General features: G+C 23.6%; 9 protein-coding genes across 9 annotated transcripts; 4 read left to right on the top strand and 5 right to left on the bottom strand.

Annotated features, from left to right (window-relative positions):
- Positions 1 to 406: 406 nt before the first annotated feature.
- On the bottom strand, positions 407 to 1123 carry racR (racR, RHO family GTPase; the record flags this gene model as incomplete). The annotated part of the gene is made up of 2 exons (XM_003289497.1): positions 407 to 769; positions 836 to 1123. The coding sequence occupies 2 exons, from the start codon at positions 1121 to 1123 to the stop codon at positions 407 to 409; spliced, it is 651 nt and encodes a 216-aa protein (XP_003289545.1).
- A 313-nt stretch (positions 1124 to 1436) lies between these two features.
- On the bottom strand, positions 1437 to 2468 carry DICPUDRAFT_35975 (uncharacterized protein; the record flags this gene model as incomplete). The annotated part of the gene is made up of 1 exon (XM_003289496.1): positions 1437 to 2468. One exon carries the CDS (start codon positions 2466 to 2468, stop codon positions 1437 to 1439), a length of 1032 nt encoding a protein of 343 aa, XP_003289544.1.
- Positions 2469 to 3219: 751 nt separating this feature from the next.
- Positions 3220 to 4145, top strand: DICPUDRAFT_153945 (uncharacterized protein; the record flags this gene model as incomplete). Its single annotated transcript, XM_003289512.1, has 2 exons — positions 3220 to 3370; positions 3436 to 4145. 2 exons carry the CDS (start codon positions 3220 to 3222, stop codon positions 4143 to 4145), a joined length of 861 nt encoding a protein of 286 aa, XP_003289560.1.
- A 62-nt stretch (positions 4146 to 4207) lies between these two features.
- DICPUDRAFT_98404 (uncharacterized protein) lies at positions 4208 to 5535 on the bottom strand. Its single transcript, XM_003289495.1, has 4 exons — positions 5249 to 5535; positions 5108 to 5159; positions 4634 to 5034; positions 4208 to 4542 (listed from the first exon to the last, which is right to left on the bottom strand). The coding sequence occupies exons 1-4, from the start codon at positions 5365 to 5367 to the stop codon at positions 4350 to 4352; spliced, it is 765 nt and encodes a 254-aa protein (XP_003289543.1). The 5' UTR covers positions 5368 to 5535; the 3' UTR covers positions 4208 to 4349.
- A 371-nt stretch (positions 5536 to 5906) lies between these two features.
- On the top strand, positions 5907 to 8672 carry DICPUDRAFT_80317 (uncharacterized protein; the record flags this gene model as incomplete). The annotated part of the gene is made up of 1 exon (XM_003289511.1): positions 5907 to 8672. One exon carries the CDS (start codon positions 5907 to 5909, stop codon positions 8670 to 8672), a length of 2766 nt encoding a protein of 921 aa, XP_003289559.1.
- Positions 8673 to 9835: 1163 nt separating this feature from the next.
- Positions 9836 to 10750, top strand: DICPUDRAFT_80316 (uncharacterized protein; the record flags this gene model as incomplete). Its single annotated transcript, XM_003289510.1, has 2 exons — positions 9836 to 10148; positions 10218 to 10750. 2 exons carry the CDS (start codon positions 9836 to 9838, stop codon positions 10748 to 10750), a joined length of 846 nt encoding a protein of 281 aa, XP_003289558.1.
- Positions 10751 to 11614: 864 nt separating this feature from the next.
- On the top strand, positions 11615 to 12505 carry DICPUDRAFT_153940 (uncharacterized protein; the record flags this gene model as incomplete). The annotated part of the gene is made up of 3 exons (XM_003289509.1): positions 11615 to 11798; positions 11876 to 12026; positions 12100 to 12505. 3 exons carry the CDS (start codon positions 11615 to 11617, stop codon positions 12503 to 12505), a joined length of 741 nt encoding a protein of 246 aa, XP_003289557.1.
- Positions 12506 to 12676: 171 nt separating this feature from the next.
- DICPUDRAFT_92319 (uncharacterized protein) lies at positions 12677 to 15106 on the bottom strand. Its single transcript, XM_003289494.1, has one exon. The coding sequence runs from the start codon at positions 15090 to 15092 to the stop codon at positions 12771 to 12773; it is 2322 nt and encodes a 773-aa protein (XP_003289542.1). The 5' UTR covers positions 15093 to 15106; the 3' UTR covers positions 12677 to 12770.
- Positions 15107 to 15586: 480 nt separating this feature from the next.
- DICPUDRAFT_153938 (uncharacterized protein) lies at positions 15587 to 17301 on the bottom strand (the record flags this gene model as incomplete). The annotated part of the gene is made up of 3 exons (XM_003289493.1): positions 15587 to 16612; positions 16683 to 17131; positions 17205 to 17301. 3 exons carry the CDS (start codon positions 17299 to 17301, stop codon positions 15587 to 15589), a joined length of 1572 nt encoding a protein of 523 aa, XP_003289541.1.
- Positions 17302 to 17669: the final 368 nt, after the last annotated feature.

Genomic DNA, 17669 nt, shown 5'->3' with positions numbered 1-17669 from the left:
ATAAAAAAAAAAAATAAAAAAATAATTTGAACACATATTTTATTTTCTTTAATTTTTTTTTATTTTATTTTTTTTAATTTTGTTTACAATTGCTGGAGCATTTACTATAATTGTTTTTTATTTTTTTCTCTTAAGAATTGAAAATAACCAACCTTGTAGTTGTCGCGATTTTTTGCAGATGTTGAATATATTCTGCATCCTGTATTTTATTAGCCATGTCCATTGCTTCGATTTTTTAAACTAAATTTGTTAATGATTTTCAATTTGATATTGAAAAACATATGAGATACATCTGTATAAGTAAGTCCATGATCTTATTTCAGGTATGATCTCACCCCATTACCACAAAGGTTTATCATTATTAAGCTCTATTTCTTTTCTGTACTCTGGGTGATACATACATCTATTAATTGATTTTACATTTGCTTTCTTTTTCATCATTATCACCGGGCGCTTTAAAAGAATAGCTTGAGGTTGACTTAAATTTTTTGGGACTAAGCAAACTGAGGTCTCTATCTTTATTATTTTTATTATTTTTATTTAAAATTGAGACTATGAGGACAACTTCTTTAATCTTTTCTATATTGGTCTTGTTCAATGATGATGTTTCAATATATTCAACTGCATTAATTTTATTTGCCAATTCTAAACCTTCCTTATGTGTAATTAAATGATCTTTTTTATAATTTGGATGGTTATAATGATCTGATTTTGTGCCCACCAAGATAATTGGTACTTTAGGTAAAAATAGTGAAATTTCTGGATACCACTATTAATGTTTAATTGAAATTGTCAGTATAATTATATATAAATAAATTTGTTTTTTAATACTTACTAAATTTAAACAACTGTTGTATGAATCTCTATCTGAAATTGAAAAACATAATACTACACAGTTGGTATGAGGATACTGAAGTACTCTTTTTCTTTCGAATTCAGCCGAACCTGGTGTGTCCCATGGACACATATTCACATTATCGTATTTAGTTTGAAACACAGCTGAACCATAAACAAATGGGAGATAATCGCTTGGTTCATCTCCTATTCTACAAATTATACTTGTTTTTCCAGAACCACTATCCCCTAAAAAAACAACTTTAATAAAAAAACTATTATATGACATATCTAAATAAACTAAAAATTTTGCAAAATATAAAAAAAAAAAAAATTTGTTTTGTTTAAAAAAAAAAAAAAAAAATTAAAATTAAAATTAACATTATAATAAAAATAATTTTTTTTTTTTTTTAATTTAATATGGAAAATAAAAATTTTATTTATTTTTTTCTTTTCAAATTTTTTTTCATTTCGACAATAATTTAATCAAAAAAATAAATTAATTATCACTATTTTACCAAAAACAATTGCAAATTAAAAAAAAAAAAATTTTATTTAAATTTTTATATGGGAAATAAAAGATTTTTTTTTATTTAAGAAAATTAATTGATTTTTACAACTACCTTACCAAAAAGGTCAGATGAATTTAAAAATTTGAGAGAATCTCCTAAAGATTCGATTCCGATAAATTCTTTACCAACCAAAGATTTGAATTGATGTAAATTTTGATTTAAAAAGTCAATAGCTTGATTTAATAATTCGGTTTGAGGAAGATATTCGTAAAGAGTAAAACCTTTGATTGTGATACATTTTGGAACAATTGATGTTACTGGTATAACTGTTGGGCTACTAAAATCCATTAGACCATATAAAATGATTTTCCCAAATGAAGCAGAGCTTTCAACTAGCTTTGAGAAAGATCCACCAGCTACGGCATCGTATGTAATATTTGCACCCTTGCCATTGGTAATTTCTTTGATACGGCTAACATAATCCTCACTATCTAAGGCAATAAAATGGTCAGCACCAAAAGAGAGTATTTGGTCTTTTTTCTTGTCAGTACGACTTGTTGCGATTACAGTGGCACCAAAATGTTTAGCTAGAGAAATGGCTGATAGACCTACACCTGAACTTGCAGCAGTTATAACAATTACATCACCCTTTTTAATTCTTGCATTTTCAACCAAAGCAAAATAAGATGTAAGGAATGATACCCAAAATGCAGATGCAGTTTTTTGGTCAACTAATTCACTGTTATTTTTAACCAATGCACTATATGGAAATACTGCATATTGTGCAAAAGTTCCATAATTTGTATTATCAAAATTACAAAGTATTGAAACCTTATCACCAACCTTTAAATTTGATTTCTCTTTAACTTCTTCACTGGCAAACTCTACAACAGTACCTGTACCTTCCATACCACATGGATTTGGGAACTTTTCAATTGGCTTGTAAAAACCTTGTGAAAATAAAAGATCAGCTCTATTTAATGCAACATAGTCGATTTTAACTAGTACTTGATTATCTTTTGGTTTTGGAATGGCTGTGTCAACAATTGAAAATACTTCTGGACCACCATATTTTGTAATTACTAATGATTTATTGTTATTTTTATTATCTAATGAGATCATTTTATTTATTTAAAATTTATTTATTTATTTATTTATATTTATTTAAAATTTATTTATTTAAAATTTATTTATTTAAAATTTATTTATTTAAAATTTATTTATTTAAAATTTATTTATTAATTTATTTTTAGAATGAAAAGAAATGAAATTAAAATTTTTATTTATAGTTTTTGAATTTGGAAGGTGGTGGGTGATAAAAAATAATTTAATCATATTTTATCTTTGGATTAAATGTGGAATGTTCCTTTGGTTCCATCGATATTTTAATTTGTGCGTGTTTGTGGAAAAATTTCAAAAATAATTTTTTAAATAAAATTAAAAAAATAAAATTAAAAAAATTTTAAAAAAATAAAAAAATAAATTTAAATTTAAATAATATTCCATATTAATCCAACACCAAATTAAATTTTAAAAATAGAAAGATAAAAAAAAAAAAAAATGGGCTTGGTTATGGGATAAAAAAAAATATTTTCATTTGCAGGTGTATTATTAAAAGAGATTCAATTACTTAATCTATTTAAAAAAGTAAACAATTTCAACTTAAAAATTAAATAAAAATGTAATAGAAATCATATATTTACAAAATTAAAAAACTTAAAAATAAATATAACAAATAAACAAATAAATAAAATTAACCCCCAAATTTATTTTGAAAAAAATTATTAAAAATTATTTATTTTTTCTGAAGTGTTAAAAATAAATATTATCTTTTTTTTTAAACATATTTTAACTAAAATAGTACATAAAACAAATGAATAATAATAATAATAAAAGAGAGAGTAATATTCTCACCATTAAAAATGATATAGAAAATAGTTTAGAATCATTTAATAAAAACAATACAAATTTAGACAGTAAATACAATGAAGATTTATATTCATTTAGTTTAGAAGAAGAAAAGAGTAAATATTTATACTATGTTTATATATGTAAACTATAAAGCTAATTTATCCAATTATTTATATAGAGTTTATTAAAGATATTAAACTTTTATCAGATGAAAATATCAATATTATAAAAAATTTAAAGACAATTTTACTTTTTAAAGAGGAGCATAACAATAAAGAAGAGTGTCTTGAAGAGTTAAAAAACCAGTTTATAGATACTTTAAAAAACTCAATTAAATATTTTTATAAAGGGCAATGTTTCTATAAAGAAAGATTGACATTGAAAATGTTTAAACAATACAGAACCATAAAACCAGATTTAAAAGATGATGAAATTTTAAAAGCACTTCAAGACAGCTCACCAGATCAAATATTCTTCAAGACAAGTTTTGGTTTTAACTTTAGTGATAGCTCTAAATCTGCACTAGTTTATATTCAATATCGACACCATGATTTAAAAACATTAAATTTAACTATCAAAGAAATTCAATCAGTTTCAAAAGAATTAAATATTAACTGGGATCTATCGGTCGAATGGTCATCGTTCTCAATTAATAAATATAAAAACCATAGTACCAATAATAATAATAATAACAACTATAACTCCAATTCACCAACGGTAAGATCATCAATTTCAATCGGTGGTAATATTTACAATAATGATGAAACAAAGAAAAGAAAAGAGGAAGAAGAGGCAAAGAATAGGGTTTTTATGCTAAAGAAGAAACTAAGAGCAACATCAACTGCAAGAAGATTCTTATTTTTTAATATTTGGTGTTGTGATGAATAAAATAAAATAAAATAAAATTTAGCAATTATAAAACCATTAACTTTTTTTTTTTCTTATTTTTTATACTTTTTTTTTTTTTTATTAATTAAAAATTTACAGAAAAAATAATAATAACTATTTAAATTATTTTTATAATCATTATTAACTATTATTTAAATTGATTTCGAATAAATTAAAGGTGATCTCTGTTTTCTATTATAAGATTTAAATTTGAGAATATTCACCGCCTGGAGTACCGGTGATTTTACCTTTGATAAATCCACAACCATCTTTGATTAATGAACCGAAACCTTTCCAAAAATCAACATTTGGGAAAATATGTGAACCTTGTAGACGTCTAATTTTCCAATTAACAATTGAACCAAAAATAATGTAAGCTGCTGAACCTGATAATAAGCTATCGGAAATAAAAAAAAATTAATAAACTATGAGCAATGATGATTGATTAAATAAATTTTAGTGCCCACCACCATTACTAAACTACCTACATGATGATAAAGATCCAACCACCACCCAAACCATTTTTCTTTGGGAAGGAGAAACCTGGGCATGGTACATTAATTTGAAGAGTAATTTGACATACAACACCGTTTTGGCCCCATGGAGTAATAGCACTAACTACTTGTGGAGCTGAAACATCAGCGCAAACTAAATTAAGATATGAATTTCTAGTTCCTGAAGGACCACAGGTTTTTTTTGGATCACCTGAATATTTCAATTGAATACCAGTACCTGAAATATCGCTTGGGAGTGGTGCAGTGTTTGCAGTACCTCTTGAAAAACTACCAAATGATAAAATTGTATTGGATGTAGAATTGGTTGAACAAATTGATGATCCTGGATCTTTACTTGTGCAATAAGATGCTTCACCACAAAAATTAAATGTAATCTAAATTATAAATATTATTATAAATATAAAATTCGAAAAAGTGTAAATAAAAATAAATAAAAAAAAGACCTACAGTTGTATTCTTAACATCTGGTACATTGTATACATATGGGGAAACAGTAGATCTAAAATAAAAAAACAAGTATCGGGTAAGTAAATAGTTATGGTAATAATATAGAATACACTATTTGTTTTAATTAATTTTTATATTTACAAATCTAAGGCTGAAAAGTCGAGTGTACGGTTATCTGGGAGTTGAAAAATACATGTGGAATCTGCAAATACTTGCGAAATTGAAAGCAAAGCTAAAAAAACTGTAATGAATAATCTCATTTTTATTTATTTCCGAAAATATAAATTATAAATAAATATATGTTAAAAAAAAATAAAAAATAAAAACAACACTGGGTTTTAAATAATTTATTTATATATTTATTTATATATAGGTTCGAATATATTAAATGAGGGTTGGAAAAAATAAAAACGTAAAACTGGTAGGAGCATGCCTAAACAATAAAAAAATTTTTATTTTTTTTAAAATTTTTAAAAAAAACAAAATTAAAAAAAAAATCAAAAATGAAAAAGGTTTTGATTTTTCCTAAACCCGTTTGCAAATTGGTATCAAAATAAAAAATAAAAAATAATAAAAGTAATAATAAAATTAAACTGAAAAGTAAATGAGATTTATAAGATTACCAAAAAAAATTATAAATATACCAAAACAAATAAAATAACAATAATAATTTTACAAAAATTAAAATAAAATAAAAAAAATAAAAATTTAATTAAAAAAAAAGTTTTTTTTTTTTCATTTTTTGTTTCATTAAAAAAACCGTGTTTTTTCATTTTATTTCTTTTATTTGCGTATTAATATGTTAAAATATAAGTTTAAATCAAATACTATTCATAGTAACACAAGTTTAAATATTTTAAGATCATTTATATCAACTAAATCTTTTAATAATAATAATAATAATAATAGTAATAATAGTAATAATACCAGTAATAATAGTAGTTTTGTAAATAGACACCAAAAATTCAAGGGAAAAGAAGAAGTTAATTTATTAAATGTTATAAAATTACCAAAAAACAAACCAAATAAAAATGAAATTTTACCAATTTTAGAGAAAAAAGAGAAACCAGGCAAGCAAGAAATTAAAAAAGAAGCTCAGCTTAAAAAGAAATTAGGTTCACTAGAAAATGAAAAGAAGAAAGTATTATCACAAATTAAAGAGTTTGATGAGACACCAGATGCATTGAAAATGTTATTTGAAAGTGGTATCAAAAAAAGGCTTCAAAAGAAACTTAAAGAAATTGAAAATGAAGAAATAGAAATTAAAAAAGGTTTACAAGAAAACATCAAACATGATGTCGAAGAAAATCAAGTAAAAAAAGAAAGTATGTCAATGAAAGATTTAGATACAATGAAGTTATTGTTTGGTACAGATTTTGAAGGTGAAGCAGAAAATAAACCAAAGACTGAAATAGATACCGTTGTTGAATTTATGTATCAAGATAGATTTTATATTGGTGTAGTCAAAAATATTTTATCTTCTGGCAAACTTCAAGTGGAAAGATTGGTTACAAAGACTAGTGGAAAATATAGTACTGATACTGTTTCAATCAATAGATCAGATGTTTCATTTTACTGGAAGGATTTATTTGGTGCAATGAATATAAATGAGTTAATAGAGATGGATTCAAGTTACCAAAGTTTTAAATTCCAAACCAATATTGTTAATGATACCAAGTTAGCATTATTCAAAAATGAATACAAGTTTACCACCGATCAAGTTGCCAAAGTTCTTTACAATGTTCGTGAACCAACCAAAAAACAACTCTACAGCACATTCAAGTATCTTTCAACAAGTGACACTATAACCAAACCAGAAGATGATAGATTAGGATATGAATTTGTAAAACCTATTGACAACAAAGAGAGGTTGGATCAATTTATAAAAAAGATAAAATCAATTTTAAATCGTATTAAAGAAGAAAGTTTTGAAAAAAGTAATATAATACATCAATTTGACCATAACGATACTTATTATTTAAATATTATCAAACTGCTCTCAATATCGCCTAGAAGAAATTTTGTGCCAGATTCATCATACAGAGTTATACTTAAGGAATTGGGTTATGAAAATAGTTCAGAAAGTGCTAAAAAGTTATTAGAGGACATTGGTTTTGTATCAAAGGTGCCAGAAGATGTATCATTTTATAATAAAAATTTAGGTTTATGGAGCAAGGAAATTTATGAATATTCTAAAATCATTGAAACCCAACCAAATTTAATTACAGATTTGCTCAGTTCAATAAGAATCAATTTCGATAAACCAGTTATTTCAATTGATCCAAGTTCAACATTAGGTATTGATGATGCAATTAGTATTGACTGCGAAAGTTCAGATAGATTCAATACAGTTTATATTCACATTTCAGATTTTATTCGTTGGATGCCAGATGGTACTGATAATATATTATACAAGAGTGCTTTGCTCAACTTAAAGACATTTTACCCACCCAATGGTGCATATCACATGTTTCCACCCTCACTTGTAAAGATATTATCACTCTCAAATGCAACTCAAGATAACCCAACATATGCAATTACAATGGAAATTAATTTCGACAAATCTACAAGCCAAATTGAAAGCTATAAAATATATCCAACCAGCTTAACATCAGTTATACCATTATCTCAAAGCATTGTAACTAAACGTCTTGAATCTATTATTCAAAACCCAAAGAATGCTAACGAGGAGGAGTTTAGTTTAGGTGAAAGAATATTGTATACATTATATAAATTTACAAGAAAAAGACAAGCATACAGAGAATCAAACAAGACATCATTGGAAAGCTATGGTAGAGTAAACCAATATAAAAAAGAGATTAGAATCAAACAAAGCCATAGTGGTGAAGAAAACAACAATTACGATGTTCCACTTTCAACTTTATCACAAAAGAGACCACATCAAAGTTTAGCTCACGAGATTGTAGATGAAATTCTTTCATCAGTTGATGATATCTTTACAGAAATTTTCCAATCTAAAGGTATCTATGGTTTTTATAAATATTTTGGTCAACCCAACTACAAACGTATTTCACCAAAGAGCAGCTTCTTGACCATAACTTCACCAATTAGAAACTTTACTCATCTTTTCACACAGTACCAGTTAAAGAGTTTATTACTAAATCCAAATGCAAACACCAAAGATCCAAAATTATTCTTTGATTCAGATTACACCACTTCAGTTGGAGATCAAGTTATTAAAACCATTGGATTAAAGAAAAAATATCAAATCAATATAGTTAACTTTGTATTGTTAAAAGCAATTGAAAGTGAAATCGAAAAACAAAAAATGCAAAATATACAGAATCCAGATTTTAAAGCAGTTTTGGAAGGTTCAATTCTTTCAGTTAACCCATCCAAGTATCACTTTGTAATTTTCCTTCATAAATTCCAATATTCAGCCAATTGCACATTCAGCATTCCTCAAAATCAAAAGAGTACACCATTTAGAGTTAACGATCGTGTAAAAGTCACTGTAGAATCAATAGATTTAAATAACCTATCATTAAAATTAAATTTTGACAAATTTATAGATAGAAGTCTTAATAAACTATATAATTATTAATTTTCATTTTAGAAAATTTTTAATTTTTTTTTCATAACAATTAATATTCTTTAAATGTTATTGTGTGTTAGTAAATGTGTTAGGGTTTGGTTGGTATTGTGATATAACACGATTGTTTAGATTGTTGTATTTCGTAACACCTTCTAAATATATTTTCACAAAATGATAGAAAAAATGGGGGAGGGGTAATTTTTATTATTTTTATTATTTATTATTTAATAACGATATAATTTGTATAAACTTAAATAAAATTAGTGTATTAAATCAAATATAAAAATGGTAATATTAAAATTTATATTTTAAGTTTTTCTTTTTTGGTGTTCAAAGGAAACAGGGGGTTTGGTGGTGGATATTTATAGTGTGTATTATTGGGTGTGTGGGGTGACAGAAATGGGGGATGTTTTTTGTTTTTTAATTTTTATTATATAATACCCGCACTATTATTTAAATAAAAATATATGAACAAGTTTATGACCAAACATATCATTTTAATTTTAATTTAAGTGAAATTTTGTTTGTCAATTAGATATCTATTAAAATTTATATTTATATAATTAAATATATTTATTTAATTTAATTTTTAATTTTTTTATTTTTATTTTTTAAATTTAATATCATATTTGTACTTAATGAAAAATAACCAAATTCATTTATAACATTAAAATATATATTTTTATTTTTATTTTTATTTTTATTTTATTTTTATTTTTATTTTTATTTTTATTTTTATTTTTATTTTTATTTATATTTTAATTTTTTTTTAAGTGTGTGATATAATTTTCCTCAATAAAGATATCTTATGATCATTAACAATAACAATAGCAATAAATATAAATATTCCTACAATCAATTTTTTTTTTAATAAAAATTAAATTAAATAAAAATTTTATTTCATTTAAATTAAATAATAATAAATTTTTATCAATATCTTTTTTTTTTTTTTTTTTATTTTATAAAACCAATTTAATACACAACAAAATTTTAATATAAAACCAATAAAAAATTATAATAATAGTAGTAATAATAATATAATTAATTTAATTTAATACAGTTTTTTTTTATTTTTTTCCTTTCTTTTCTATTTTTAATTTTTTATTTTAAATAATATATTTTTGTTTTTTTATTTCATTATTTTATTTTTTATTTATTTTAAAAAGAGTCAAATGAATTCAGAATACGAGATTTTATCAATACCGATAAATAATAATAATAATTTAAACAGTTTAAATAGTTTAACAAATATATTTTCAGACAATGATGGTTATTATGATATGGACGAGATTAAAAATAAAAGGTTTGAAACAATTAACATAGGGGTATATGGTGATGCAGGTGTTGGTAAAACATCTTTAATAAATGCAGTCTTAGGTACTTCTTTCGAGGAAAATCAGGTTCAAAATATAGAAAATAGTGGATATAGAGTATTGTTTAAAATGGGGGATATTAAAAAATACGAATTAATACTTCACGATATTTGTAGTTATTAAATATATTATAAAAAAAAATTATACCATAATACTAATATTCTTATATAAATATATTTAGCAATAGACCACAACTATTTGGTACCAGAAAATGTAATGGAAATGGACGCCTTTATAATAATGTTTTCAATGGACAGTAGAATTAGTTTAGATAATTGCGAAAAATATTTAGATTATATTAAAATGTATAAAGTTCAAATTGACCCTCCAATAATAATGGTGGGTGGAAAAACAGATATATTATACGAAACAACCCACGAAAATAACAATATTAATAATAATAGTTATAATAAAGCAATTCAATTAAATCAAGCAATACAAACATCTCAATTTTTAAATTTAAAATTTCAAGATTGTAGCATAAAAAATAATGTATATTCAATAGTTTCGGTATTCAATGTTTTATTACTAGAATATGAAAGAAAAAAAAATGATAATCATAATAATAATAACCATATCCATAACAATTTTAATAATTTTAATTTTAATAATTTTAATAATAATAATAATAATAATAATACAAACTATAATTTTATAAAATCAAAATATAAAAAATTAAAAAAACTTTTTTTTAATAAACTGAATAATAGTTAAAAGCTTACATTAAAATATTAAAATAATAAAAATAATAATCATCAATAACATTATAAAATTGGTTATATATTAAAGAAACAATAAAATAAATATGTAAAAAAATAAATATAATCAAAAATTTGTAAAGTTACAAAAGATCCATTAATGGTTCGGTTATTTTTTTTTTTTTATTTTTTTTTATTTTAAATATCTTTTTATTTAATATTAACTACATTTTTTTTTTTTTATGTTTTTGATTTTTGATTTTGATTTTTTGATTACCAGAACACATTTTTAATATGGAGCCAAAAACACCCACTAACCAGTTGAGATTCCATTTATTGGTTAATAATATTTTTACAAAAAAATAATAAATTATGGCACACACCCTGAACCACCACAAAAGCAAAAATTATTTTTTAAATTTTTTATAATTTTTTTTTATTTTTTTTATTATTTTTATTTTTATTTTTTTTAATTTAAATATTTTTTCATTTTGTTATTTTTTGAAAATTTTTCTAAACATATACACACACTTAAACTATTATTACTATATTAATACTCATAGTAGAGTAGTATAGTTATAGAAGTGTAACACTGCATACATTCATATATACATACTTTTATTATAATAGCATTAAATAATAACTTGTGTATTTTTTTTACCAATTTTAAAATTTTTTTTATTTTATAGTACCACCCAAAATTAATTAATTTTCAAAAATTAATTTTATTTATTTTATTTGAAATTTTATTGTATATAATTTCCACTTCAAAAAAGAAAATAAAAAAAAAATCAACCAATTTTTTCAAACACACATAATAATTATAAAAACTATTATATTTAAACTTTACTCATTACTCTAATAACCATAAATCTTTAAAATGACATCATCTATTAGTGACATTAATTGTGATGCTGTAAATAAAGAAGTTTTAAAAGCATTGTTAAAGCTAAAAGAGAATTCTCAATGTGCAGATTGCCAAGCCCAAGATCCATCATGGGCATCAGTTAATCTTGGAATTTTTTTATGTATTGTTTGCTCGGGCATTCATCGTTCATTAGGAAGTATGTGTTATTTTATTAAATAAAAATTTTCGACGCCATATATTAATTTTTTTCTTTTTTTTTTTTAAATAATTTAGCACATATTTCAAGAATTAAATCAGTGGAGTTAGACTCATGGAAAGCTGCCGAAATTGAAACTTTTAAACAAACTAATAATGTCCAAGCAAATGAATTTTGGGAAGCAATGTTGCCAATTGGATTTATTAAACCAACTTATGCTGATTCAAAGTTTGTATTTATTTCTATTTTTTTATTTTTTAAAAATTCACCATATTGATTGTTTTCTTTTAATAAATTTTAGTGGATATAAAGATGCATGGATAAGATGTAAATATGAAAAGAAATCATTTGTCCCAATTGAATACGAAAATGAAACTGTTAAAAGATTAAATTTCAACGCACGTGAAGGATTTATTTATAAAAAAGGTGATTTAATAAAGAACTGGAAGAGAAGATTCATGAAGTTTGTAGGTGATGAAAAACTAGAGTACTTTAAATCAAAAAATGAAAGAACTCCATGTGGTTCAATATCATTAAAGAATACAGGTCAAATCGATTCTGTAAATGAAGTAGATGGTAAATCATTTTGTTTCATCATCTCAACTCCAAAAAGACGTTATTTAATTAGTTGTGACACTAGAGAAGATATGTTTGTTTGGATTCAAAATATAAGAAAAAGTTCTCAAATTGTAAATTGTAATAATTAAAAAAATAATATAGATAATAATCAATAATACCCAATATTAATAACAACTTATGTAAAGTTATTAATAAAACTAAAAACCCCTATTTATTTAACAAACATCTATAAAATAATATTTTTTTTAAAATTTTTTATCTTATTGATATCTAAATAATAAAAAAAATAAATAAAAGTTATATTAAAAAAAATAAACATATATATTGGTTTATTATACAAAAATACTATTGTTTCATTTTAATTATATTCTTTTTTAAATTATTTTTCTTTTTTTAGAACGCAAATAGTTTAAATGGTTTTTTTGTTAGCTTTAAAAACCTAAAGAAGATGGGATTTAACGAGTCTAAAAATTTGGTATTGTCTACAGGTGTTTCTATTAATTTTAAATTGTAAAATATATTACCATCTTGATTTTCACATATATCTTCTTTTTCTTCATCACCCAAATCTTTATCTGTATCCTCTTCATCTTTGATGCTTGGTTCCTTTCCAGTGATGAGATAATTCATTAATATATCATGATCTTTATTTTTTTTGATTGGAGTTGAGTACAAAGTTGTAGTATTTGCCTTTAATATTAGCTTTGGCTTTCCATAAACTTTTAATGTTTCTAATTTTTTAAAATATTCCAATACAAGTATTTGATCAAAATCCTCCCCCAAAACCAAAGTTTTAATTGAGTTTTCCATTGGTAGGTAATCTCTGAATAGTGGCTGGTTGAATGAAAAGTCGAATTCTAAATACTCGAGTTGGCATTTATCGGTTAGAGATATTTTTTCAATTGGATCGTTAAAGTCAAATGGAAGTTTAAGGTGCTTTAATGTTGTTGGAAACGATTGATAGTGTCCTTCTGATAAGTTTGGGAAATATCCATTGGGAGAGTATTCAATGGATGTTATCATTTCTTTGAATGGTGATTTAAGAATAACGTTTTTAAAAATGTTCAGCTTTACATTAGTGTTGTTTGGGTCAATTGGTTTAAAAGAATACTCATATTTGCTATTTGAAAGCTCTAGTAATGTTACACTGGCTGGTATAGAGTTATCCAATATTTTTTGTTTGAATGCAGATCCTAGTATAATGGATTTAAGATTACCAGACTTTGAAAATGTGTTTATTCCAATCATTTGATCAAACATAATACCAAAATCGATGTACTTTAAAGCTTTTGGGAACGTAAAGTCATCGTCTAATGGAAAGCCCCCATTATCAAAGTTTTTGAAAATAATACTTGTGACACTTTCTGGGAAAACATTAGTGGGATACAGTCTCTGGTTAAAACTTAAGCCAAATCTGATAGATCTTAGATTGTTACAGCCTTCAAAAGCTTTTGGTTCCAGTGGTTTATTAAAAAAGTAGCCAAAGTCTATTGATGTAATGGTTTTAGGTAAGATGGATATACCAAAAGTATCTATAAGGGAAGGACGTAAACTATATCCAAAAATGAGGCATGATAGATTGGATGGTATGTTTTTATGAGTAATTGATTTTGTATCGATTATCAAGAATTCTAAAGATGGTGCAAAAGTATAATCCTTGTCAAGATTTTTATCGAGAAATAGTGATAAAAAATTTAATTTGTTAGGTAGCTGGATATTTAGTTCACTTAGCTGTATAGATAGACGGGTAAGTGATGGCGGGAAAAAATCTTCATAAAGCTGAACTGTACATTTGGGAACAATCTCTAACTGTTGTAGATTATTTGGGAATGTACCTTTTTCGACCAAAAAATTAAAACTTCCCATTATTTTTAAAACTTCTAAGGTATCTGGTAGTGAACCTTTCTCTATGGGACATTCATGCTCTTTAAGAGAGTCAAAAGTTACATAAAGATTCTTTAAGTTCTTTGGTAATGTGCCTTTTTGTATTACATATGAATATTTTGTGATGAATAGAGATGTTAATGATTCTGGTAAAGAGTTTGGTAATATCGGTAGAAACTTGGCTTCTAAAGTATGAAGATTTTTTAATTGGTTTAAATTACTAAACTCATATTGGTTTGGTATATCATAAAAATTCTCTATCTTTAGTATCTTTATTGATTCCGGTATATTTGGTATTACTCTTAAATTCGGTTGTACTTGGCCCAAGGGTGTTGGGGAAACATTTTGGAGTGTTGGCAAAGCATTTTGGAATGTTGGAAAAGCATTTTGGGGTGTTTGAAAAGCATTTTGGGGTGTTTGAAAAGCATATTGGGGTGTTGGGAAATCATTTTGGAGTCCTATAAGAGCATTATAGATTGTTGGAAAAGAATTTTGGAATGCTGGAAAAGCATTTTGGAATTCTGGCAAAGTATATTGGAGTGTTGGCAACATATCTTGGAGTGTAAATGTTGGTGTGAGTTGGAGATTGAAAAATATTTCTAGTGATTCTATATTCCTTGGAATTGATTTTTCTAGAATTTGGGGACTGAATTTTGAATCTTCTAGATTGATTTTAATATGATTTAGATACTCTTTATATTTAAAACTATTTATTGATTCTAATGAAAATTCTCTTTTAGCATTAAATATATTAAATAGTTTTATATATTTAAATATTATTGCTCTTAAATATACATTATGATAAACTTTAAAAAATAATTTTGACTTCATTATTTTAATTAAATAAAAAAAGATAAAAAAAAAAAGAAAAATTGATATAAAAAAAATTAAATTAAAATTTTTTTTTTTAATTTATTTTTTAAGTTGGTTTTTGTTTTTAAAAAAATAAATTAAAAAATTAAAAAATAAAAAAATAAAAAAATAAAAAGCAAAAGAACAATACAGTTAACACACACTTCACCATCAACAATCTTGTGGTTGGTGGTTAAGCCTTTTAAATAATATAAAGTTAAAAAAGATTTCTGATTAAAAGGAGATAAAAAAATAAATTTTTATGGTGTATTATATAAATATAAAATTTATTGGTTATTTTAAATTATATTTATTATAAATTATTATTATTTTACATTTTTGTATTTATTGTATAAAACTAATTGATTAAATTAATTTTAAAAAGACTCGCTATTATCTATTTGATTCCATTGTTTATATTGATTATTATTATCTATTATTTATTATTTATATATATTATATTATTTCAAAGTTTAACCATCTAATGCTATACATTCTAAAATATGTAATTGAATTGTAACAGTATCGTTATCCATATAGCCTAAAGATTTGTCATATAATAATTTAAGTTCTATTAAACCATTACCCCATACACTTTTTTCATAGTTGAATAATACATTTGGAGATGAAGGGTAATGACGACAGAGGGTTTTATTTCTTTGATTTACAAGACCAAAAAAGAAAGTAGTATTTCTAAGGAAATCGTAAGATTCTTTTTCCTTTACTCTAACGGCCTCTAAATATACGGAAAAACTATCACTATGTTTTGCTTCACCGGCCGGATAAGCCCACATTTTCCAATTTAAACCAAACATTTCAAAACAATTGCTTACATGCTTTTGACTTTTTATATTGCTAAAATTGTGAATTGGCCATGAAACTGAACAACAATTTTTATGATCAGAGCACTGGAATGAAATTACTTCTACACCTGGAGCAGTTGAAACATTTGATTTTTTTCTTGGACATAATCTTGGATTTAATAAATCTTTTTCACTTAAAGGCATTAATTTTGGTTTTGAAAGGTGTTTATAAGCTTCTAATAAAAGTGGACTTGGGATAATGGATGAATATGTCTCCACTATTTCTATCATGTCATTATATTCGATGGATGGGAATCTTATTAAATGAAATAATTTTGAAATTAAATTTTTATCTTGTTTTTCAATTATAAAATTATTATCATTATTATTTGTTGTAGTGTTACTATTATTATTATTATTATTATTATTATTATTATTATTATTACTATTATTATTATTATTATTATTATTATTATTGTCTTGTTCTTCTATAATTATTGATGTATTTACTTTAATCCACTCGATTGTAGATTTAAATATTTCAATTTCTTTTAATGGAATATCATCCCTTTCTAAAATCTTTAATAATACTTCTTTGCCAAGTTTTGAAACTCTTTCAATTTGCAAAAAGAATGAAGAATTGAAACAAACCTGTTCAATATATAACTCAGCTAACTCTGTGCATAATCCATTATCCTAATAATTAAATATAAAATGAATTAGTTTTCATTTTAGTTAGATTATTAAATACAAAATGAATATTTACCTCTAATAAAAATTTTTCTAAAGTTGGGTTATCTAATGATTTAATAAAAGCTCTACAAATTTGTTTACCATCTTCTAAAAGGAACTGATCGCAGACTAAAAACATACTGGTTAAATTATCTTGATTAACGGATAAATCTGAGGTATATAAAAACATTAAAATTTCAAAAAAGATATCAACTGATATATTTGGAATTGTGATTTCTTGTTGTGTGGACTCTTTCATACCATTGGTTAAGAGTAAATTAAAATATTCTGATTTTCTAGCTACTATATTTTTGTGTGCATATATTCTACCTTTTAATTCATTGCCATTACTATTATTTGTAACATCTTCTAATTGATCTAATGTTGGGAGTATAAATGTAAGATCATGTGATAAATTCTTTTGAAATGATGGTTGCTCTTCATAATCTGATTCATCAACAAATTTATATTGATCAAATTCATCTAGTAGAAATAATAAAATTAGTAAATATATAAAACCATTGAATAAATAGGCAGAATTTATAATAACCCTTACCCCATTGTCCGGAATTCTGAGCTGTTGCAATTGATAAACTTTGTAAATCTAACTCGATTGGCTTTACATTTAAAATATCCATATTCTGATTTATCATTTTTTTATTTTTTTAAATTATTATAATTTATATTTTGTTTAATTAGTAAAAATTTATTATAGTTATTATTGTTTATTATTTATAATTAATAAAGTAAAAAATAAAAATAAAAAAACAAAAGCAATAATTTGATTTGAAAAAAATAAAAAATTTAAAATTATAATTAATTTAAAAAAATAAAAAATAACAATAATAATATTTTATAATTTTGATTGATGAGAAAAGTTTATAATGAATAGAAATAATAGGTATAAATAAATTAATAAAATAAATTTATAACAATAAAATAATAATAATGAATATAAAAATTATCGTGCTTTGTCTATTTTTTTTTTATTTTTTTTTTTTAATATTTATTTTTTAAATTT

The sequence above is a fragment of the Dictyostelium purpureum genome (genome assembly GCF_000190715.1).
Source record: "Dictyostelium purpureum unplaced genomic scaffold DICPUscaffold_180, whole genome shotgun sequence".
NCBI classification, from domain to species: Eukaryota; Evosea; class Eumycetozoa; order Dictyosteliales; family Dictyosteliaceae; genus Dictyostelium; species Dictyostelium purpureum.
Note: the sequence above shows the minus strand (reverse complement) of the source record. Positions and strands in the feature narration are given on the sequence as shown.